General features: G+C 43.6%; 2 protein-coding genes across 3 annotated transcripts; both read right to left on the reverse strand.

Moving 5' to 3' along the window:
* Positions 1 to 3,141: 3,141 nt before the first annotated feature.
* On the reverse strand, positions 3,142 to 15,532 carry eftud2 (elongation factor Tu GTP binding domain containing 2). The gene is made up of 28 exons (XM_041956332.1): positions 15,407 to 15,532; positions 14,547 to 14,662; positions 14,284 to 14,446; positions 14,041 to 14,119; positions 13,776 to 13,851; positions 13,618 to 13,683; positions 13,488 to 13,523; positions 13,271 to 13,361; positions 13,095 to 13,177; positions 12,814 to 12,980; positions 12,453 to 12,577; positions 12,282 to 12,345; positions 12,094 to 12,184; positions 11,840 to 11,975; positions 11,453 to 11,580; positions 10,874 to 11,067; positions 10,671 to 10,782; positions 10,430 to 10,570; positions 10,014 to 10,115; positions 9,588 to 9,670; positions 9,235 to 9,321; positions 7,914 to 8,040; positions 7,539 to 7,626; positions 7,331 to 7,449; positions 6,936 to 7,030; positions 6,618 to 6,771; positions 3,820 to 3,927; positions 3,142 to 3,733 (listed from the first exon to the last, which is right to left on the reverse strand). The coding sequence occupies exons 2-28, from the start codon at positions 14,649 to 14,651 to the stop codon at positions 3,638 to 3,640; spliced, it is 2,916 nt and encodes a 971-aa protein (XP_041812266.1). The 5' UTR covers positions 14,652 to 14,662; positions 15,407 to 15,532; the 3' UTR covers positions 3,142 to 3,637.
* A 1,095-nt stretch (positions 15,533 to 16,627) lies between these two features.
* phospho1 (phosphoethanolamine/phosphocholine phosphatase 1) lies at positions 16,628 to 19,871 on the reverse strand. 2 transcript variants are annotated; one of them, XM_041957446.1, is made up of 3 exons: positions 19,235 to 19,871; positions 18,779 to 18,866; positions 16,628 to 18,218 (listed from the first exon to the last, which is right to left on the reverse strand). In XM_041957446.1, exon 3 carries the CDS (start codon positions 18,178 to 18,180, stop codon positions 17,413 to 17,415), a length of 768 nt encoding a protein of 255 aa, XP_041813380.1. In that variant the 5' UTR covers positions 18,181 to 18,218; positions 18,779 to 18,866; positions 19,235 to 19,871; the 3' UTR covers positions 16,628 to 17,412. The 2 variants fall into 2 exon arrangements, with proteins under 2 accessions (XP_041813380.1, XP_041813378.1); XM_041957444.1 differs by having other exon boundaries at positions 16,628 to 18,376.
* Between the last annotated feature and the right edge of the window lie 914 nt (positions 19,872 to 20,785).

Consider the following 20,785-nt stretch of genomic DNA (forward strand, 5'->3'; position numbering starts at 1 on the left):
TTGTGTCTCTTTGTGGTCATTTTGCAAGCTTTGTCCTGATTGGCCTGTTCACAAATGCATCCAAATCAAGCTATGACCTCCTGACTCTGGCAGAGGGAGCAGCAGGGAGCCACGCCTCGATACATTCCTACTTTACCTCAAGTTATTCACAACCTGAAGACACTTTTTGCAGTCATGACATTGTTTAGAGGCTGACTCAACCTTCATCATCTTCACACAGCCTGTGGATCTATTAATGATTTGTACAACTGGCCACTACTTTGCTATAAGCGGACTGTTAATATGAAATTGCCTGACTGGACTCTCCCTGCCTGTAGCTTCCTACTTTAGGCTGCATGTTCTGGAGGGAAAGGTCTGTTTGTGATGTTAGCAGGAAGAGACAAGTGTGATTGAGTCACAGACACATGACAGAGCCAGAGAGGTGTGTAGCGGCAGAGAGACAGGACAAGATGAAGGAGAGGTGAGAGCAGAGGACAGATTCAGGGAAAGGTGACTGATGAGGCGGTTGAGAGCAGATGGAGGTGGAGAGGAAAAAGGCCTGACTTGCAGGAGGAGGGCGCTCCTCTCCGGCCCTATACCGAGGCAGAGTCTTGCTCTTGTCTATATTTAGCACAGGGACCACAGATTGTAAAGAGTGCTCCGGGGCCTTGTGTTCAGACCGGCAAGAACTGCTGCCATCCGTCTCGGCACCCGGGGCCAGGCACGATCCCGGGCTCACGCCAGCGCAAGGGAGGGGTGACGGGACCGTGTCGTCTGAACGCACGTTTACTAAACACATGTCCGGAGCTGATGACATTCTGTTGGAGCAGCAGATGCCTTCAAAGCAGAGGTGAGAGGATACGAGCACCGAAAAGCTTCTGCATGTCGATACCTCGATGAAGTGAGTGTCATCGCCGCAATTAGCTCTTCCTAATGGTGCGCTAGTGTTTACAACAGTTCGTCAATCTCTTCATTTCTCCTTCCCCCGAGCATTTGAAAAGGGCAAAGCATCCCCCCATCACCATCTACCCATGTCTGCTAACATGAAAAAAAAAAAACCTCTTGTCTCTCTGGACAGGATTGACATTCAGTCCAAATGTCATTTTTGCAAGCCCGTTTTCACCTTCCCCCAATCTCCACCACCTCCAGGACTGTTCGGGGGATTGTCAGTGGTGACTGATGAAGGGCTGAGCCGTTCAGACACCACGGTCTTCTGAAGGTGCGACAAGACTCACACATCTTGAAGTGCACTTACTAAACGCTGCTCTCTAGAGTGATTATCCACTCGATATATACTTCTGAACAATCAAAAACCTGTCACCTGCGGGCTGGAGAGGCTGGCAGCTTCATCTCTCGCAGAGAACAGTGGCCGTGGTCAGCTTGAAATCATGTCGGTTACGGTGCACGGTGATAAGTTTCACAGCAGGTATTACCTCTCGAACCGCTCCTGCAGCATGATCCACTTCTCCACTGTGGATTCAGACAAAGACCCAGTGTGCAGTTTGCATTGGCGCTTCCATATTTTGTTACTTCCTGCAGGTGACAAGGGCAGCCTTTAGTAAAAATGAGCAAAAGGAGATGCAAAGAATATTTATTGTTTATCCTCCTGATCTTTCATTTAAAATATTACCAAAAATCTAACCTTTGATTGCCGGAACAATGTTGAAAGAAACATTCAGTTTCTATCACAAAACGAGTATTTTCTTAAAAATACACGTGTACAATTATTGACACGCCTTCACTCACTATTATGTGAGTCTTCTTCTATAATGCACGATGAGGTTGGTTAAGATGCAGAATCCCTCCAGAGCCTTCAGAAGTTGATGCATGTGGACTCGTCTCCTCAGCTCATCCCACAGGTTATCTGTTGGGTTTAGGTCAGGGGACGGTGATGGCCATGGCAAAACCTTTGCTCTGCCTTTGGTGACCAATTTGTGTGCAGATTTTGAGGTGTGCTTTGGATCACAGTCCTGCTGGAAGGCCAGTTTTAAGTTCATGATGTCATCTAATCTAACAAGATGTCCAGAGCCTTTGGATGGAAAAACAGCCCCACAACATCAAAGATCCATCATCATACTTCAAAGTAGGCATTAGGTATCTTTTTGTCCAGGCCAAACCCACCTTTAACGTTTGTTGCCATACAGCCTGGTCCCGCTGAAAGGCAAACTGTAGGAGCTTTAGTAAGGATTGATTGACAGCAGAGGTTTTTTCCTGGCGAGCCTCTGAAACAACTTGTGGTGATGTAGGTGTGATCCGATGGCAGTTTTGGAGACTTTCCAACCTCCATTCTCCAGCTGTGATCCTTCTGTTGCCAGCTGCACCAACCTCTTCACAGTGTGTGGAGTCAATGTGCACATGTTGTCCTCCAGCCTGATTCTTAACACCTCCTGTCGCTTTAAACTTCTGAGTTATTGTAAATAGGTATTTTCAACCCTTTAGTGATTTTCTTGTCTTTTTGACACACGTTGTCACTGTGATCTCGGGTCTTTCCAAAAGTGATGAATGGCAAAGGGAATTTGGATTGTGTCGCCTCATATTTTATACCCCAGGGAAACAGGAAGTCATGGTTTACCACTTAAAAGTTCCTAATTTGAATAAACATTTGAACCCCTTACTTTTGGCTGCTGTTATGTCGCTACTGGAGATCAACCTCACAATAATTTTTAATCCTTTCTGTGTGATTATTTTCCTCGGAATGACAAATACAAGGACATGGTCTAAGTTAAGCTACCCCACAATCTTGCCCCTTGCATCTGCAGAAGTATCCCCGGGGGTAAATTTCTCTCTCACTGGAGTTCAACATGTTCAAAATATCTCTGGACTGACATCCATCATCTTTGACATCTTTATTCAGTCATGTGACCCTAACTTTTGGTTTCTCTCCGCCTGCCTCCAACCATCCCACAGTATGTTAATCAGTCACCCTCCACACAGCGTCCCAAACAGGGACAACAATCACTCAAACCAGCAGCAAAGCTCCAACCTCACATGACTCTCACCCCTCAGGGAACTGAGTCCACCACACCCGAGCTTCCCGACTGACAACTGCGTACTAACTCCATCTATATATCAACTACACGTGCCCGCAACAGTAGCATAATTGTGAGGATGTGGTTTCTTTCTGGTCTGAGAAAAGTAGGGAAACAATGAAACATCTTTCTTTGAACCACAAAGACTTCTTTTATTCAGACTTACACCAGATCAATGACATCCACTTTCTTTTTAAAAAAGCCTTCTAAGTTATCTTATTCTACAAAAACAGCGATAATTTGTACATGTAAAAAACAAAAATACACAAAGAGAGATGAGGCGCAACAAACTGCTGCCATCTTTGACAAATACAGCTGCTCTCCAAAAGGAAAGGGCAACAACTCTCCTGTTACAGCCAGGGCTGTGTATTCTCACGGTTTCCATCAGTCCAATGATTCATTCAGGTGATCTCCACTTTTAAAAACTGTTGGTCGGGAATTTCCATTAGGGAATCGAAGAAGCTAAAAAAATAGCAATGGAGATTCTGGGTCTATGAAAATCTTTTTTGGATTATTGTTGTGAGATTACACCCTAAACATCCTTTAAAAAAGGCAGGATTTACTGTTGAGTAACTAGAGGAGGTTTTGGTGTTTGGCTGCAGGTATGGCTTGCAGTCAGTGCTGCTGTCTCACATTGGGTAATTAAGCACCACGTCCTGTTTGGCCAGCTCCAACAACATAGGATCGTCGAAGAACTTGCTGATACTCACATCCTCGCTCAGACCCTGCAGAACAACAAAAACCGGATATCAGTAAAGCAAAAAAGGAAATTTATCAAAAAGCATGTGATTAACAGGAAACAAAGGCTCACCTTGCGCCTTCGGGTCTTGATCATGAACTCTCTGGCCAGGTGGGGGGCAGGTTGAGGCTCAAGAGGTCTGATCACAATACTCTTGTCCAGAGGGTCACCAGGGACGATCTGGAGGGAAATATAAAATCTCGTTAACCCAGAGACAAGGAGCGAATGTCAGCTACGACTGGCCAACAGGGGAAGTCTCTCCATTTGTATCCAGCCAAGCACAATCTGCCAACATGAAACACACATCACAGTTTGAGCATTAACAAACTGAGTGGACACTTCTAATAGTGGCTCCGACCTTTCACCAAATATCTGATTCAGCTGCGAGTCTGTCCCGTTGTTACTGAGTCAGGAGTGCGTCCATCAGCGTGATGGAAAGAGCTGTCACTCCTTCAGTTTGTGACCAACGCAGCATCAATGCAGTGTTAGCAGGTTGAGTGAGAGGAAGAAGTGAGAGTTCACAGGCTGTTAGAATGACTCACTAAATCCATTTTCTTAAGGAGCTTATAGTACGACCTTCACAAAGGGATCTCATTGTCATGGATATATCATACATTCACCCTAAATGCAGGGAGAAAAGAGGGTGAGGAAGAGAGGACTTGTTAGGGATGTTGAATCTGAAATAAGAAGGGTAGATTGAAGAAGATGTTCCCAGCCTATAGGGCAGATTAAAATGGGAGGAAAAAGGAAATAATAATCAATGGAGTGGCTGAAGCTCAATCAACAGATGGATGAGAGATGCTAATGACAGTAACTCCGCACTGTGCTGTTTGCATGCCAATACCGGCGGTACATAATCAAACTAATGAGGGAGACACAATATGGCCTCTTGAGTTTAATGGGGCTAACACACAGTTCAGGGACTTTTGTGTTATTCTTATTTGCCAGGGCAGTTAGACAGGATTCATTTCTGTCAGTGTTGATTGCATCAGGTACAAACTCCATTTAGACAATAACTGGAGAGATGGCCAAGGTGATTGGTATTGGACCCCAGGGGTGTCTTGCGGGAACAAGGTACATTTTCTCTTTCAGGACTGGGCGATACAGAAGTAAATCATCATGATAATGACAGGAAGTCAAAGTAAAACTCTATTTCAGATGAATTTCAGGAATAATCCTGAGGGAAATCTGATTTTTTTTAAAATGCATTGCTTACTATTTAGTGCTCGTTCACAAAACAAATTGTGTGTCATGATTTGAGCTTGAAAAATCCCATGACACAACCCCAATGACAGATAAATTATAAATGAGTGTACAGCATTATAGTAGAAATGTCTTAACACACGCTTGACAAATCTGTGGTTCTGAAAAATGTCAACACTGGTTTTCATTTATTCTGTATATTCCCAAAGGAACTCTCTATAGCAACATCTTTTTTTCCCAGTGTTTGGACATGGGCATAAATAAATAATTCATGTCTGGTTTCTTGTCTAACACTTCCATTTTCACCTCAAGGGGATAACACATAAGTTAGGAGGATAAAACATTAAATATTTGCACTGAGGAAAACCTTTTCTTCTTCCAGATGAATGACTTTGCCGTAAAGTATTAATCCTTCCTAAATGGAGTTAATTTTCACTGACACAGCTCTGCAGAGTGCAGACACAAACACGCGTCACACATGGCAGGCAGGGACGGAGACAGCCACATTATACTTAAAACTTAATGACTCAACACTCCACTCGACTCCACATCAAAAGCAATTCAGCCGAAGTGGCAGACATGCACATGAGGCTGGTCACTCTGCTGCACGAGCTGCCACAGTTTCGTCTATGTGAAAGATGGTGCATCTGAGTAAATAAATGAGTGACGGTATTTGTGCGTGTGAGCATGAGTGAGGGTGACAGGTGGATACCAAATTTACAGACACAAAAAAATCAGATCCGTCCTCTGAACAGAGCCGACCCATTGCACTTACAAATATTGCAAATGTGGCCACATTTAAAAGGTACTCGGCATGAGTCTTTAAAGGATAGGTTATCATTTTTCATGCCTGCCTGAAAATATGACTCCCAAGCCAATGTGTAATACAATAACAAATGTTATTATTATTATTGCTGTGATCATCCCGCTCCCCTTTCAGTGTGTCAATGAAAGTGATGAAGGATGAAATCCACAATCCTCTTGTTAAGTTAGTTTGAAGCCAATATGAGGTTTCAGCAGCCAGTTAGTCAAACCAAGTGGGTATTATTCTTTTAAGTTACAGTCTTTTTGGTACAAAGTCCCCCCGGTGTTTCTTTGCGGAGCTGCATTAGAGGGAGAGCAAAACAAAAGAATGTATTTGCACTTGAAAGACTTTGGAAAATGCCTGCTTGTTTTGTCTGATTTGGAGTGTTTAAGCCTCATTTTTGCTTCAGACGTAATTCAGAAGTCATTTTGACACAGAACAATGACGGCAGATTTTGTTCGGGCCATCACTTCCAGTGAAGTTGCATTAGGACGGGATCTCTTCACAGCCACATACACAATTACAGTGACCAATAACTCTTGTAATGTACATATGGTAAATACATATGTAAATACTGTTTAAAGACCGGTGCACCTGTCCTTAAAATAATTTGGATATTATTCTATTTCACTGACAAAAGTGTCTTATGTGCATTTTCAATATGAACATTAAAAAAGCTGGAAAAATTGAAAGAAATATCTAAAAAAAAAAAACTCTCAACTTCTAATAGTCACATGCGGTCGTGGCTGGAAATGCATTCACTTGCATTTTTTTTTTGCAATTTCCTGTAAATTTGGTTGAAATTTGTGTTACATTTGGATGGAAGCCCGCCTAATGTTAGAAGTAAGGCTGGTTTGTGTACCTGCCAGTGGTGGAACACAGACAGAGCAAAGGCCTGTCCCTGCGTATGTGTGCGAAGGTCAGTCTCAAAGCCGAAGGAGTCGATGGCGGGGATGAAAGCCTTAATGGTGTAGAGAGGAGATCCTGGAATAGGTGCATCCTGGGTGACGTGACCCCTGTTCGACGACAAGCAGGACCACATTTTTAAAAACTTAAATTGCTGTATTTCAAACAAAACCATTTGCATTGAGGCTAAAGACATATCAGGGAATGTCAGTGCACTGTCAGATGTCAGGCAGGTTTTGATATTAGATATGAGGACTGAAGAGAGGACACCAACCTTCTTCGAGCCAGCACTGTGTAGACAGCAGATACACAATCAGCTGGAGCCTGGACCTCCACAAAGTAATAGGGCTCCATCAACCTTGGAGTAGCCTGTGACACAAGAGGAGCCCACACATCAGAGAGGACAAAAGCCTGGAGACACAGTATGGCTGAGCCATGTCCAGCTGACCCATGGATTTATGATAAGAGCAGTGACAGGAGACGAGGAAAGAAGCCAAAATTTTGATGGAGGAAAGTTATCACACTAAAATGAAAAAAGAACGCATGTCAGCAAAATCATAAACTGTAATCAAGGTAATGGAATATTAAAGAAAGTGAGGATGAAAGGAAAGTCTGGAGGAGCAAATGGAAGATGAAGAGAACAAAAGGCTTAGGGGGGGGTGATCTCACCATGAGGAAGGCAGAGTACACCACTCTCCTGGCTGTAGGGATGACCTGGCCTCCTCCTCTGTGGAGGGGCTCCTGACCGATGACTGCGTCCAGGATCTTAAACTTGACGTTCCTGATGGCTGAGAGCAGCAGAAAGACTTGAGTTATCCTAACAAACAGCAGTACAGAGAACACCTAAAACCAACATGTTTCGGAGGTGAGAACTTACGCTCGTCACACAACGGCCCCTCCCTGGTGCCCCACTGGAAGCCCTGAACGATGCTGTCTTTGACTGAGCCGAGCAGCGCCTTGTCCACCTACAGAGGGAAAAAAGACATCCAGGGTCAGTGACAAAAAGTGTTATGTGATGGGATGTGTTGTTAAGCCAAATCTCATGTGAGAGCTTTATTCTGTTTAACACATGTAAACAGATGTGCTGTGTAAATAATAAAGTGTAAACAAATGCAGTTTATATTATTTTAAGTACTGACTCACACTTTCATGTAATTTCAGAACAGATTTTTTCTTTTATGGCATCTCAAACTTCATTGTAAACTTTTCTCCATACAACCTGCTTAGATGTGGTTCAGCTGCCTAAACTGACCTCAGAGGGCAATGTGTCGTCTACAAGGATGTTTGGTCCCGTGGTGTCCGGCCCGAAGGCCCAGATAGACCTGGCAGCCAGCAGATCCCAGTCGTACTTTGTCTGGAAAAACTCTCCCAGCTTCTTCCTGCCGTGAGGAAACAGCCACTGGTTAAAAGTAGGTCTGCACATTATGTCACCTGGAACATTAAGGAGATTGGTTGATCAGGGGGCAGAGGGGTTAATGGAAGAGGAGGAGTAGAGCGAAGGTTCGGCTTAATGGTGTGTGAAGTATGTCACTTCTCTGGAATTGCTACTGCATGCTGGCACCGCTGGGTCCAGATGGCCTAACAGATGAGTCGGGTACTGACAGGAAGTCGCTCTCGAGCAGAACACACACACAGACACACACGCACACACTAATCGAGTCACGGGGACGGGAAATTTCATGCATGCTTTTAGTGCATGATTCAATTAGTGTGAGTGAACTGATCAATATACCGAAAAAGGTTTTTCAATGAGCACACACTTGTCACAAAGTAGAAGGCTGTCCTTTACTCTGCTTAAATATTCAAATACAGAAACGCTCTACTGTGCATCGACTGTACAATCTCTACATAAAATTATGTATCAGTAATGAACTTTGCTTTTATATACAGCATTTCTTGCATCCAGGAGTTTCAAACTGAAAAGATGAAGCAGATGAAGATGGTTACAGTTTGTCTGAATAAGTTAATGTGGGCCATCTGACTCGACTTTGAGACTTATTGTCATGTAGTTCGACCAGTTTTGCACAAAAAATGAGAGCTAAATGAAATCGAAATTAAATTAAAGACATACTAGACTGATTTAAAGTACTGTTATCAAGCTGCAGCACATGGTTATAGCTTCCATGTCCAACCTACAAATGTAGATTAAAGGTAGACACATCAGAGAGTTCACACATCCTGGTCTATGCACGATGAATTGTAGAACACTGGGTAAGACAGCAATGGAGTTAAGAGAAATATTACCAACAAATCCATCTACCGCACTTTTTAAATGAGTATTTGAGCCCTGGACATTTCTATACCGCTCTACCTTCTTCAATGACGGCCTTTAATTTAAGAACCAATCATCATTCTCATACGCCTGCTCATTTATCTCTGCAAACCGAGGGAATAATGAGAATGAATGATGCGTCAGAGTGACACTGAAATATGGAGAAATTAATAAGGCTACCCCCATATCAGACTGGAAATCTACAGATATGTGAAATATGAAGGGCACACCAAATCAATTCAATTAATTAAGAGATCACTTAAAGTTTTATAGTGTGACAGCAATATCTTCTACATCATACCTGTTCCATGTGATCTGCACCACTTCGTTCTCGATGTCCTCAGCCAGCCCCTTCTCCAAGGGCTCAGCAATCATAGTGATCTTATTCCTGTCAATCACATCACACAGCTGTCAATCACTCATTCTGGATTGGGGAGACACTCGACCGGAGGGAAGAACCAACAGTGACAGTGACTCCAAACTGTGCACAAATTTAACTCCCCAATGGGAAATACATCAGTTCATGTCAGAAATGAGAAACTTTCAGAGAAAATTACTGCAGAGCTGTGAGTTATGACTTAATAATGAAGAAAGAAAACTTTCTTGTATTTCTACTCGTATGGTTATGGTTGAAAAATATTGTGTTAAACACACTTTTTGTTGGGCGTTTCAGCAAAGCACTTGAGTGATGATGTCTCCACAACTGTTTCACAGAAAGTCACAACGGGGTCGGCGACCTGCAAATAAAGATGAGCATAATGACACAAAGAAACCAACGGCACCTCCAAGTTTGGCCGTTTTTTGTCATTTTATACATAAAAAAGACAGAGGTTTGTAAGTATTAAATGAAAATACTAAATGAAAAAAAAACAAAACACCTACAGCATATTGTCGCATGAATAAATTATAATTAGCAGGGCATTCGTTTAATATCATTAATTGATTCAAATATCATGTTATAATCATATGATGTTATTGTTTTACACATTTTTGTACTTCAAAAGGAGTTCCTGAAGGGTTTCTTTCACTGCATGAACAGAAGCCAAAGATGCTGTGTGATAACAAATGGAGAAAAATTACTTTAATGTCGATTTCGGAGTACATCTTGCGCAGGTCGTGCATGACGCAGTCCAGGTAGAGCTCTCCTGTCCCTAAGATGACATGCTCTCCAGACTCCTCCACCTGAAAGACAGACAGACACACACACACGCACGCACACACGCACACACACACACACACACACACACACACACACACACACACACACACACACACACACACACACACACACAGGAAGGTCAATTATAATTTAAGCAATTTAGTGTATGTTAGGAGGCTGTTAGATAGATGTGTAACCTGAATTGTATAAAATGCAATCTCAGTTATAAATGGACATTTAGTAGTTTGTTCAGTCTGTGCTTCAGGGGATTTTAATTTACAAGCATAAAAAAGGTAAAACCCTTTCTGATCTTGCACTACTGGACCCTCTACTGTACCTTTGTGGTGAGAGACGGATAGCTCTTGTTGACCTTCCTCAGTCCGTCCAACATTTTCGGTAGCTCTGATGGGTTGACGGGCTCCACTGCAATCTTTATAACTGAAGCTGTGTTGAACTTCAGCGGCCTGAAAATCTGAGCCTGTTAGAGAAAATAAAAAGCGTGACTATGCTGTTTCTGATTAGGTGTTTTTTTTTTTTTTTTTTAAAGATTTCACTGCTAATTCTCTCATACGTCTCACCTCTTCGTTCCCTCTGGGCTCTGTGATTGTGGCGGTCTTGACGATCGGCTGATCACAGCCTTCGATTAGAACCCAGTTGCCAGCAGGCACGCGGTTCACTTCAATTTGGTATCTAAAAATGCATTTGGAACAGTAAGATTTAATGCAACCAGTGACCAATTTCTGACTCTACAAACATGGGTAACCACAACCCTGCAGTGTACCTGGCAACTGAAATCCAGAGACGGCCCACAGTGCAGACCTGAGAATCCTCCTCATCTTCAAGGGTGTAGTTCTCTCCTAAAACCTTGACCGGCTGGCCTGCCTGAATTGTCCCGCTCAGCACTCTGCCAAACGCATGGAACTGAACCCCATCCTCTGTGCTGTACATCTTAGTGGTGTGGCACATCAAAGGGCCCTGAGGGTGAGAGACATGCGATGACAGGAAAGAGGGATAAGAGAGAGACAGAAAATAGGGCAGGACAGTCTTACCACTGGAATGTGACGTTTCTTCCTAAAGAAATATAAGAGGGCTTATGCAAAAGGCAGTGAGACTTTTAAATGGAACTTGGAAAACTGTGATCAATGTCCAGCATTGTCTGACATTGGCTTATTCAACTGCTCACTCATTTCAAGCCAATTAAAACAGCCTGTTGGCTTAATTTGTGAGAGCTGCTGGAATTACACTATTGACGTCTTTGACTTGACTAGGAACAGATTGCAGCTATTTGTGGTTAACTGGCGTGTCTGCTTCTCACCAGCCAATAAACAGAAGATGCCTGCTTTGCCTCCATTATACTCACATCAGGGTCGCACTCTGCCATGGCCTCCCCCAGGTCTGAGTCCAGACCTCCAGTGTACGTGTGCTCTATCTTGTTCTTAGCCCCCTCTTGTGGTGAGGGGATGTGTTGTACACACATGTCCACAAAGCCTGCAGGGAAGAGATTCATGCTTGACTGTACATGTTTACCAAAGACAGATTATTTATCGTCTTACTAAAACGATAACCGTGAGCAGATAAATTGAGTAAAGCTGTAAGAAGAACACAGTGGCTCTGAGAGTCTCTGCAGACATTATTACTTTATACTGTACCTATAAAAGCAAAATGCTTCATATACAACGGCAAAATCAGAACAAAACAGTAACACAAGCAAAGAGAAGTCGATAGATGAAAACTAATTAAACCCTACCAGTGAACTCTCCAAAGAAGCGGTTACAGACCAGCCTCAGCAAGGGTCTAATGTTCAGCTTCAGTTCCTCTTTAGTCAGGTGGATCCCCAGCTCATCCAGAACTCTGGGGAGAGATGTGTCCACATCCCCAACCACCTACACACAAAGAGGATTTGGGTGAGGATTACACACTGAGGTCTGCAAGTCAGCCAGAGCCTGATGGGGCCTGGAGGTACTGAGCTAGCCATGTTGCCTTGTTACACATTTAGACAACCTGTGAGAGAATCTTGTAGAGGGGTTCCAGGACAAATTCCACAAAGCTGCGCTGAGAATTGCTGCTGGGAGCTTTCTTTGTGAACTTGCGCCTAAACAGAAGAAAAGAAATTAGGGACAGTATAAGAATGAGCTAAAGGAGGAGGATGAAATATTAGCATTGTGTTGAAATCCAAATTAGTCACTCACGTTTTGGGATTGAAATAAATGTCTCCCCAAAGCCGCTTGGCAAACTCATTATAGTTTATGTCTCCTGCAAACACAAAGAGAGGAGTTAGATAATAACTTATTGACACCATTAAGCATGAGATGAGAAAAAGTGTCCACTGTCTGAGAGCATGTGCTGAAGAGTTGTCCTACCGTAGGTGTCTGAGTAGATCTTTGCAAAGGAACCCAGGGTGAAACAGATACTGTACTGAGAGCTAGCGAAGCACACGTTTCCAAGGAGAGGAGACACCACCAAGTTCTCATCTGTGGAGTATGTGCTGAGAAGGAAGAGAGATGACCAACCATGAAATGTCTGACTTTGTCACTAAAGGAAAAAGGCAGCATGGCTATGCAAAGGAGAACATTCCTCTAAATGTTAAAAACACTTTATGACTCGACAATGTCAAGAATGCCTTTCATTTAATAACTGCTTTCAATGAAAAATTAACCCATCACATCCCATGAAAACTTTCACTCTCTAGACACTGTGGACGTTCTGGGTTTCCAGTATTACCTGAGCAAACCATTGACCTCATCCACAATGTGGCGAAGTTTATAATAGGCATCTGTGGGAGGCAATTTGAGCTCCACAATGAGCCGGTCCACCTTGTTGATGCAGATGGTGATGGCCATACGCTCCTGAACAGCGTGTTTGATCAGACGCTCTGTGTTCAGCATCACCTGGGCAGAGGTACACAAAGGTCCGGGTTATATAGAACCCTGAAGAATGCAGACACGGGTGCAGAGAGAGTGCAGGAGTGGGCGAAGATAAAAAAGAAAAAATAAGTGACTCACTCCTTCTGCTGCGTCTATGAAGAGGACAACACCGTCTGAGATCCGGATGCTGGATGTGACCTCGTCAGAGAAGTTCACGTGACCTTTGAGGGAGACAAAAGGTTTCGCATCACTTTCTGCTATGATACATCAAAACATACATTCAGGAATCAAAGCATTCAGCTGACACACAATACCTGGTGTATCCATGATGTTGAAAAGGTAAGATTTGCCTCTGGAGTCTGGCAGGACCATTGTGACGGGGGTACTCTTGATACCAACTCCTCTCTATGAAAAAGCACAAGATAGAATTTCACCTATGCAGGAAGGAAACATATTTCTATCATTGCAAAACTTACTTTCAATCTGCAATTGAGTGTCTTCATTATGCCACAGTTCAACCAAAGCACTCACCTCCTGTTCTGTGAAGAGGATGTCTGTGTATCGGAGCTGAAAAAAGTAAAAAATCATGTTAGTTTCTGCTGTCATATGTGGAAGTGTAATAAATGCCAAAGATGTGCTTATTAATACAGTCAAAACTCACATCCACATCATCTCTCTTCCTGATTTCTGGATGTGTTTGTTCAATCAGGCAGTCCACAAAACAGGTCTGAATGGAATAAACATATACATTAGATCCTCATGAGTCACAGCAGCTAAAAGAGAAACTGAGCCAGAAGCAGCTGTAAAGGAGGCTCTAACCTTGCCGTGATGAAGGTGACCACAAAGGGTGACGTTACGGATTAGCTCAGGACCGTCCATCAGATCCGCAAGGAATCTGCCGAGAGAGGAGAGATATATCAGCTTGAAAGACACACAGCAGACACATGGAAATGGAGAATGTGCACTGGGAAAAACACAAGATTGAATAGAGCAATGTAACTACACCAGTTTCAATATGGATGAACATTTGCACTTTCAGGCAAGAAAGCAGGATATCATGGATATATTAATGCAGGTGACTTACTCCATATCATAAACAGTGGCAGGTAATTCCTGCTCCATCAGGGTGAACTGCTTGTTCTTCACTGGTTTGATGATTGGCTCTGTGGAGAGAAAACTCAAATGTTTGTGTGTTTACCTTAACAGTGTATGACTTCAAACCAATTCTGATTTTCATCACAGACATATTCAAGTATGTGGATTAAGTAGCCAAAATGCTTTAACATACAATCTCCAAATACAGGGTACACTCTTCTGTATATCTAACCTGTAAGAGGTTGTGTGTCTTCCTCTTGGACAATAGTTTCCACTTCGGGCCCATAAACCTCTTCAGCTGTAGGATAGTACTTCTTGTCTTCATGCAGGACCACCTCCATACCGGGGACATCGTCATCAGCATCAGCAGGCTCATCGTCATCATCTTCATCACCCTGCACAAAGAAAGTTATTACAATCACATGTCTGTACATACTGCATAAACAAACTGAAGAACTACTTGGTAATAGCTGTTCCACTGCTTTTGAAGAGTACCTCGTCAACATCTCTGTCCTCTGCATCCAGATCATCTTCATCATCGTCAGAGTCCAGCTCTGGGCCGATGTAGTTCCCAAACTCATCATACAGATCAGCCTCCATCTTGTAGAGAACTGAAAGAGAGATCACGTGTTTATCAATATTCATATTTTAGTGGATTTAATGTATGGGTAAAGCCAAGATATGATTAGGATCCCATAACTGCAGACAATGCTAACATTTTAGTTAAAAGATAAATGCAGTTTTAATATAAATACAGTCTTTCTCTAATGCGCAGAGAGGATATCATATGAACAATTTCAAATTTACATTTCATTGTTTTCTGCTTTGCTAGTTTTACAGCATCTACACATAAAGTTAACGTTAGCTAACAGCAGTTTTGTAACCCAAACGTTAAGTGTTGTGTGAGTCTGTATATACCAATAATTTCACTTAAATTAAAAAGAGAAAAAGAAAAGTTGCCTTGCAATGTGAATTAGGCTTTGTTTTTGAAATGAGGTTGACGAGTGACTAACGTTAGCTACCCCGTCAACAGTGCCTTAAGGTACCGATAGAGCTAATGCTTTCAATGTAGCAACACCACCATTTAGTTAGCTGCCGGTTTATCGCGCTTACAGGTGCTTCAGTCGGTGAAAAAACAAAATAAAAGCTGACTTAAGTCAGAAATTTCCGACCACTACAGACTCTTTCTCATGTTATCAATGCCATGAGTGAGCCAAAAGCTAGCATGCTAGTCGGCTAACAAGTAAAGAAATGAATGACTGAGGCTACGTTTCAGTTACGTTGTTGTTTAGCCATTTAGCTAGCGATAGCTTACAGCACTAAAGCATATATTTACTGCTGCAAACCTCACTCACCTGTATTTTGTTACACTGCAGTCACCAAATTTAATTTTCAAAGCAAGATAAAAGTTGGGTATGTATTCAGCAAATAAATTATTTCCGAAATAGCGCCATGCGCACGAGATACTACTTCCGGATTTCTTCTTCTAATGACCTGCGGTCGGTGAGAATTCGACATACTCACTATCGCCCCCATGGCAGGAGGCAACGGTATAGTATCGACCGCTCTAGCACAGCTGTCGCGGCAAGAAATAGAGATACCTCACTTCAACACCGTAAAAGACATTATATCTGAAAACATTTATATCCTCGTAATTACAGCGTGGTCCTACACTTTTTGTCAAATTTGAAAATTTTATTTTGAATGTGGTCACCGGAAGTTTCAGTGTGGCATCACGTTTGCTTTGACTTTCATGTAGTAGATGGTTGTCTAGTTTTATTCTGGACGTGTTCACCAAAAGATTGTGAGTGCATCGCCCTGCATTTTACATAAGCAGGTGACATATAATACTTTAATTCTGACTCTATGTTGTAATGTGCGTGAAATAAATACATTGAGTCCACCGAGCTTTAAGGCAGACTTTATAGCACAATAACTTCCGGTGAACACTTTAACAATACAACGGTTAAAAATAAACAGAGCTATCGTTTTGCACTTTGACCACTGGAGGGCATTAAATATTCACTCATGATAATACACCCATAACGCCCAGTTAATCATAAACGAAGCCCGTGTGTGTGTGTGTGACGAAGGAACAAAACAACTAGTTTACCTTAGTTTAGTAGTACTACCAACCCGCACTAAGCCTGTATAGACCTATAACTGATTAAACGGGCATTTGCAACTGACATTTAAGGTAGTTCAAATAAGTGAGCCCAATATGCAACCTCCTCAAACTAACATAAGTGAAATTTAATTAAATTATGCACAACTAGTATTTTATTGTTTTCAAAGCAGTTAAACTTACCTATTGGAATTGATGGTAAATACTGAAGACTTGAACCCTCAGAAAACCACTGAATCTCAATATGGGGAAAACGTACGCATTTATTAGCATTACTTAAGGTTCTATATCATTTAAGTTTTTATTTCAAACCGTGTTTAATTAATGTCCCTTTCATATGACGTTCATTGTTAACCTGGTTTGCTAATGTTTGCCTAAACTTTCAGAGAAGTGGAGCATATAGTGTTTTAAAAAGTGCTTTATTCAAATATAAAATGCGGCCTTTCTGTGACAGGGAGATTGTTATGAATTATTCCATGTATACACTGATGAGTTTTGATTATAAATTCAAACACAGGCAGAGTTTCAGTTGATGGCTTTATTCCTGCTGGTGTTCATATTTTCTTCAGTAGGCCTGGCCTACACAGTAAAGACACAACAGACTGATATACAAATCAAACAAACAAACACAGTCATAGTCATATAGTTATACATTTCTGACTTAGATATGCTCTGAGAAGCAAGGTGATAAAAATCTGTGGAAAAGCCCATTGCTATCAGATGGCAGTGAGACCCTGATTACATTTATTGAGACTATAATTTAATATTTCATATAAAAAAGTGCAGCTTGTAAGAAAACACACTTATAATTGTTAATCAGGAGCAACCAGTCACTTGGTTGACATAACATTTTTAAATATTGCTATTAAAGTACTCACAGATACAGACACACGTATATGCAAATGCCCTCAAATTTTAATGTTATAATCTCACTTATATATATATTTAAATAAGCACGGCATTTGTTATTGATTTCCTCTCTTTGGGCGACAGTGGCAGCTCTCCATAATCATTAACCTGCTGATGTTGAACTGAGCCTGGCCTTTGGAGCAAAACGTGACAAGCTGGACTGAGGCACGTGCTGGCTGCACGCCAGACAGACACAGTTTATTTTCACTGACAGTACAAATGATTTTATTGCCTTGAACGTTAGTTTCTGGGACGATTTTACCTGAGAATATGACTAAAAGTGTCAACTGGCCCGTTAATCGTCTCTATTGTCCCTTCACTCTCTCTCTACTCTGCCACCAGCTTCCTCAGCCGCTGCACCACTTCCTCCGCGCTTTCCCACGGGACCGTGACGGCCTTGATCTCCCCGGGCATGGCTTCGTGGGTCTCCGTGATCAGCCGGTGCATTGGGAAGTCCCGCCGCGGGAAAAGCACGTCCCGGGTTCCGAGGGAGAGCGCCGGGCAGAAGTCGTTGGCTCCGTCCCCGACGTAGAAGACCCTCTGGTACGGACGGCCCCTCTCCTGCGTCCTGCTGGTCACATAGTTCCTGACGACCACCTGCTTGCACATGTTGTCCGGGCACCGCTGGCAGTCGTGGGAGTGGAAGGGCTTCATCACCAGCCGGCCGTCTCTGTTAAAGGTGGCCGGGTTGGAGAAGATACGGTGGAAGAGCTGACGGGCCCCGGCGCGACGGAGCCAGGACTCGATGAAGAAGGTGTTGGCGTCTGACACCAGCACCACCTCAAAGTCATGCTGGGGCCGGGTGCGGAGATACTGGAATAGGGTGAGCATGCCGGGGGTGGCCGGTAGCTTCTCCATGACGTTGCGCATGTCGCTTTCGGTGACGCCTTGCTCCGCCAGGTAAGCCAGTACGCGCTGCATGTACTCGTTGTACCGGCCGGGCTGGTAGGTGTCCTTCAGCCAGTCCGGGAGGTGCTGCCCCGGGGCGGCCTGCACCACCATGTCGTCGCTGGTTTCGTCCACGATGGTCTCATCAAAGTCAAAGAAGATGAGGAAGCGCTTGTCAGGGGAGATGTGAGCTGACTGGGAGGCCATGATCTCTGCGCGTCTGGACCTCGGAGGCTCCCCCTCGCCTGGGGGATGGGGTGGGATATAACAGCAGTTGAAGAATGAATCCCCCATGATTGACTATGCCACTCTTACTGTTGCCAAGTGGCATCAAATCTCCACTCCTGCTCTCCCACTCGCCAGCATCCCACGCAAGGCAGGCAACAGTAACGACGATGGCTGTCTGGGGAACATCAGTGCATACATAGACGAAGAACAGGGGTAAAACAGAATCAAAGGTATCAACATAATAATTTCAATATTGTGAAAAAGACCTAGAGAGCAAAGCAGGCAAACCAGCTGTCATTTCACACCAGAAGAGGCAGCATCCACCAACTCGCGGTTTTCTGACAAAACATGAAGGAAGCAGTGCAGAAGAGGAGGCGGGGGTCATCCTGCTGCAGCAGAAGTGACCAGTCGGAAGGGAATATGACTAAATTCGGATCTGGATGAAAACATGAGGCCACGTAGCCCCGGGCTGCATGCAGATCCTCCGAGAAAGCAAGCAAGCAGAAACAAAAACATCACACGAACAAGCGAGCCAGCCCCGTGTCTCACAGCGTGCTCTAAGCTGCTGCCTGCATACCTTTGACTGTAGGTGATCTCGGCAGTGGATGTCCGCTGTTCTCGTGCGCTTCCCTGATCCCCGTCGGGCGCCTTCAAGCTGGTTTTGTCTGCATGCGAGAAAAAACACACAATGAATGCATCACGCAGCTGTGCGTTGCAGCATCGCGCTTTTAAGAGAAGCCGGTCCAGTATCTTAGAGACCAGCACTTCAAAAAGCATCATACCAAGGTCACCTGAGAGCCCTTATAGTGACTTAATTAATCCAACAAGAGCATGCATGAGAAAGACGACTGACTAATAATATATCTAAACATCATAATCACATCACTAATTATTACAACTTGTCAGGCTGCCAACTACAAACTATAGCCTACTTTCTCGTAACAGCAGCAGCGGATCGCACTTGATCACACATGCACACTTTCAATTTGGATTCAGTTCTTGCAAATAAAACAAAACAAAACAAAAGCATTACTGTGTCACCGGCTCTGGTTCCGATCCCGGCGTCGGTCCAGTCCGATCCGGTCTGGTCTCACGGGGTGTACAGGCAGAGTTAAGCCGCTCGGCCGGCGGGACGCGCACTTTTATGTGACCGTCAAAACCGGCCGAGCCGCTGTGGACGTGACCGCGCCTACAAGTCCGCCCATTTAATAACAGCCCACTGAGCGCGTTCACGACACGTTTAAGAGAGGGGGAGAGAGGGGGCGAAGTGGAAGGAAGGAAGTAAGAACGACAGACAGTAAAAAAAAAAATGTTCCGTCACTGTTATCCGCAGGACTATGCATGTAGCTCTAGTAAATGTGTCTGTTCTTGCATCACTTCTACAAGTTAATGATCTGTGTCTCAAGGCTGATTACAAACTCCTACAGTTTAGGGAGAATAAACGCTTCTGGTTGTAGCTGCCCAGAAAAGACTAACCTGGCGCAAAGTAAAGTATGAGAATAATCCCAACTAACATGATCCTGTGCAGTCGGTCTGATGCAGAAGACTTCCTGCTCCTGCAGACAGCACTTCAATGCACTTCATACCCAGCAGTAAGTTCTTATCACCGTCCAGACAAACTATACTGATGCTTAAAAACACTCTCCTGCAAAAGGATGCAAGGATTTGGGTCAGTGTGGCGACACAGTGGAAACACAGTCTGCTCTGAAGCTGTACTCGACCTTTGATCTCTTCTGTAAGAGAGAAACAGGTGATGTGATGAAGCCGTAGCACATCTGAGAGGCTGCAAATTTGGTTTCAAAAGTAACAGATCGCTTCAAATCTGAAACAATGTGGTGTTTCCATCTATTAGCTACAGCGAAACAGCATCGCAGAGGGGGAGGTTGTGTCGGCTGCTTGTTTCTCTCACAAGGCAGTGTGTGGATAAAAGCTTGCAAATACACAGCGATTAATGAACCGTGCAGCAACTTTCAGAGCAGCGAACGCTCGTCTGAAAAACACGGCGTGAAGCCCTCCTCTCCTTATCTGCCTGCTGACAGACGCCTCCCTCCTCTACACCACAAGGCGTAATGACTAACAGCTGGGGTGGCTGACTATTTTCAAACCCAAATGGGAATGGAGATGTACAGACGGTGTGTTATTATCTCCTCTGCTCGTGAAGTGAGCCTCGGTACCTGACCACCCACTCACCGACAGTGAGTCACTCACACTTTTCTGTACCCATCGGCCTGCTCAGCTACCTTATAGGATTGTGACTCATTGGTGCGCCACTTAAAACCACCTATGGTGTTAGAGGGCACACATTTTAGCATTTTAGGAGGTATTCGAGCAACAGAAACTGTCTTAATGTGCCCTTAGAGGAGGCACACTCTGTTAATGGATGAATAAAGCTGGTGGAGTGGAGAAACGGATATCCAGGAAAGGAGGACATTCTGTACACAATCCTGTTTTCACTCTTGGGTCTGATATTTAAACGGTATAAGCAATTAATGACACTTTGTCCATATGCAGCTGCTTAAGTTATGACAAACACAGATGAAAAGACTGAAGCTGTACATTACCTAACCAGAGACTGCCTGCCTGA

This window comes from Chelmon rostratus, chromosome 17, assembly GCF_017976325.1.
Source record: "Chelmon rostratus isolate fCheRos1 chromosome 17, fCheRos1.pri, whole genome shotgun sequence".
NCBI classification, from domain to species: Eukaryota; Metazoa; Chordata; class Actinopteri; order Chaetodontiformes; family Chaetodontidae; genus Chelmon; species Chelmon rostratus.

Excerpts from the sequence above, each read along its gene's own strand:
- phospho1 (XM_041957444.1), bottom strand. The coding sequence starts at position 18,267 with ATGGGGGATTCATTCTTCAACTGCTGTTATATCCCACCCCATCCCCCA.
- eftud2 (XM_041956332.1), bottom strand. The coding sequence starts at position 14,651 with ATGGAGGCTGATCTGTATGATGAGTTTGGGAACTACATCGGCCCAGAG. Across the intron at positions 11,068-11,452 it reads TGGCAGAGTGCGACCCTGAT|GGCCCTTTGATGTGCCACAC; the intron begins GTGAGTATAATG and ends TCTCACCCTCAG. Across the intron at positions 3,928-6,617 it reads CTGTGTTCCACCACTGGCAG|ATCGTCCCTGGTGACCCTCT; the intron begins GTACACAAACCA and ends ATTTCCCTCCAG.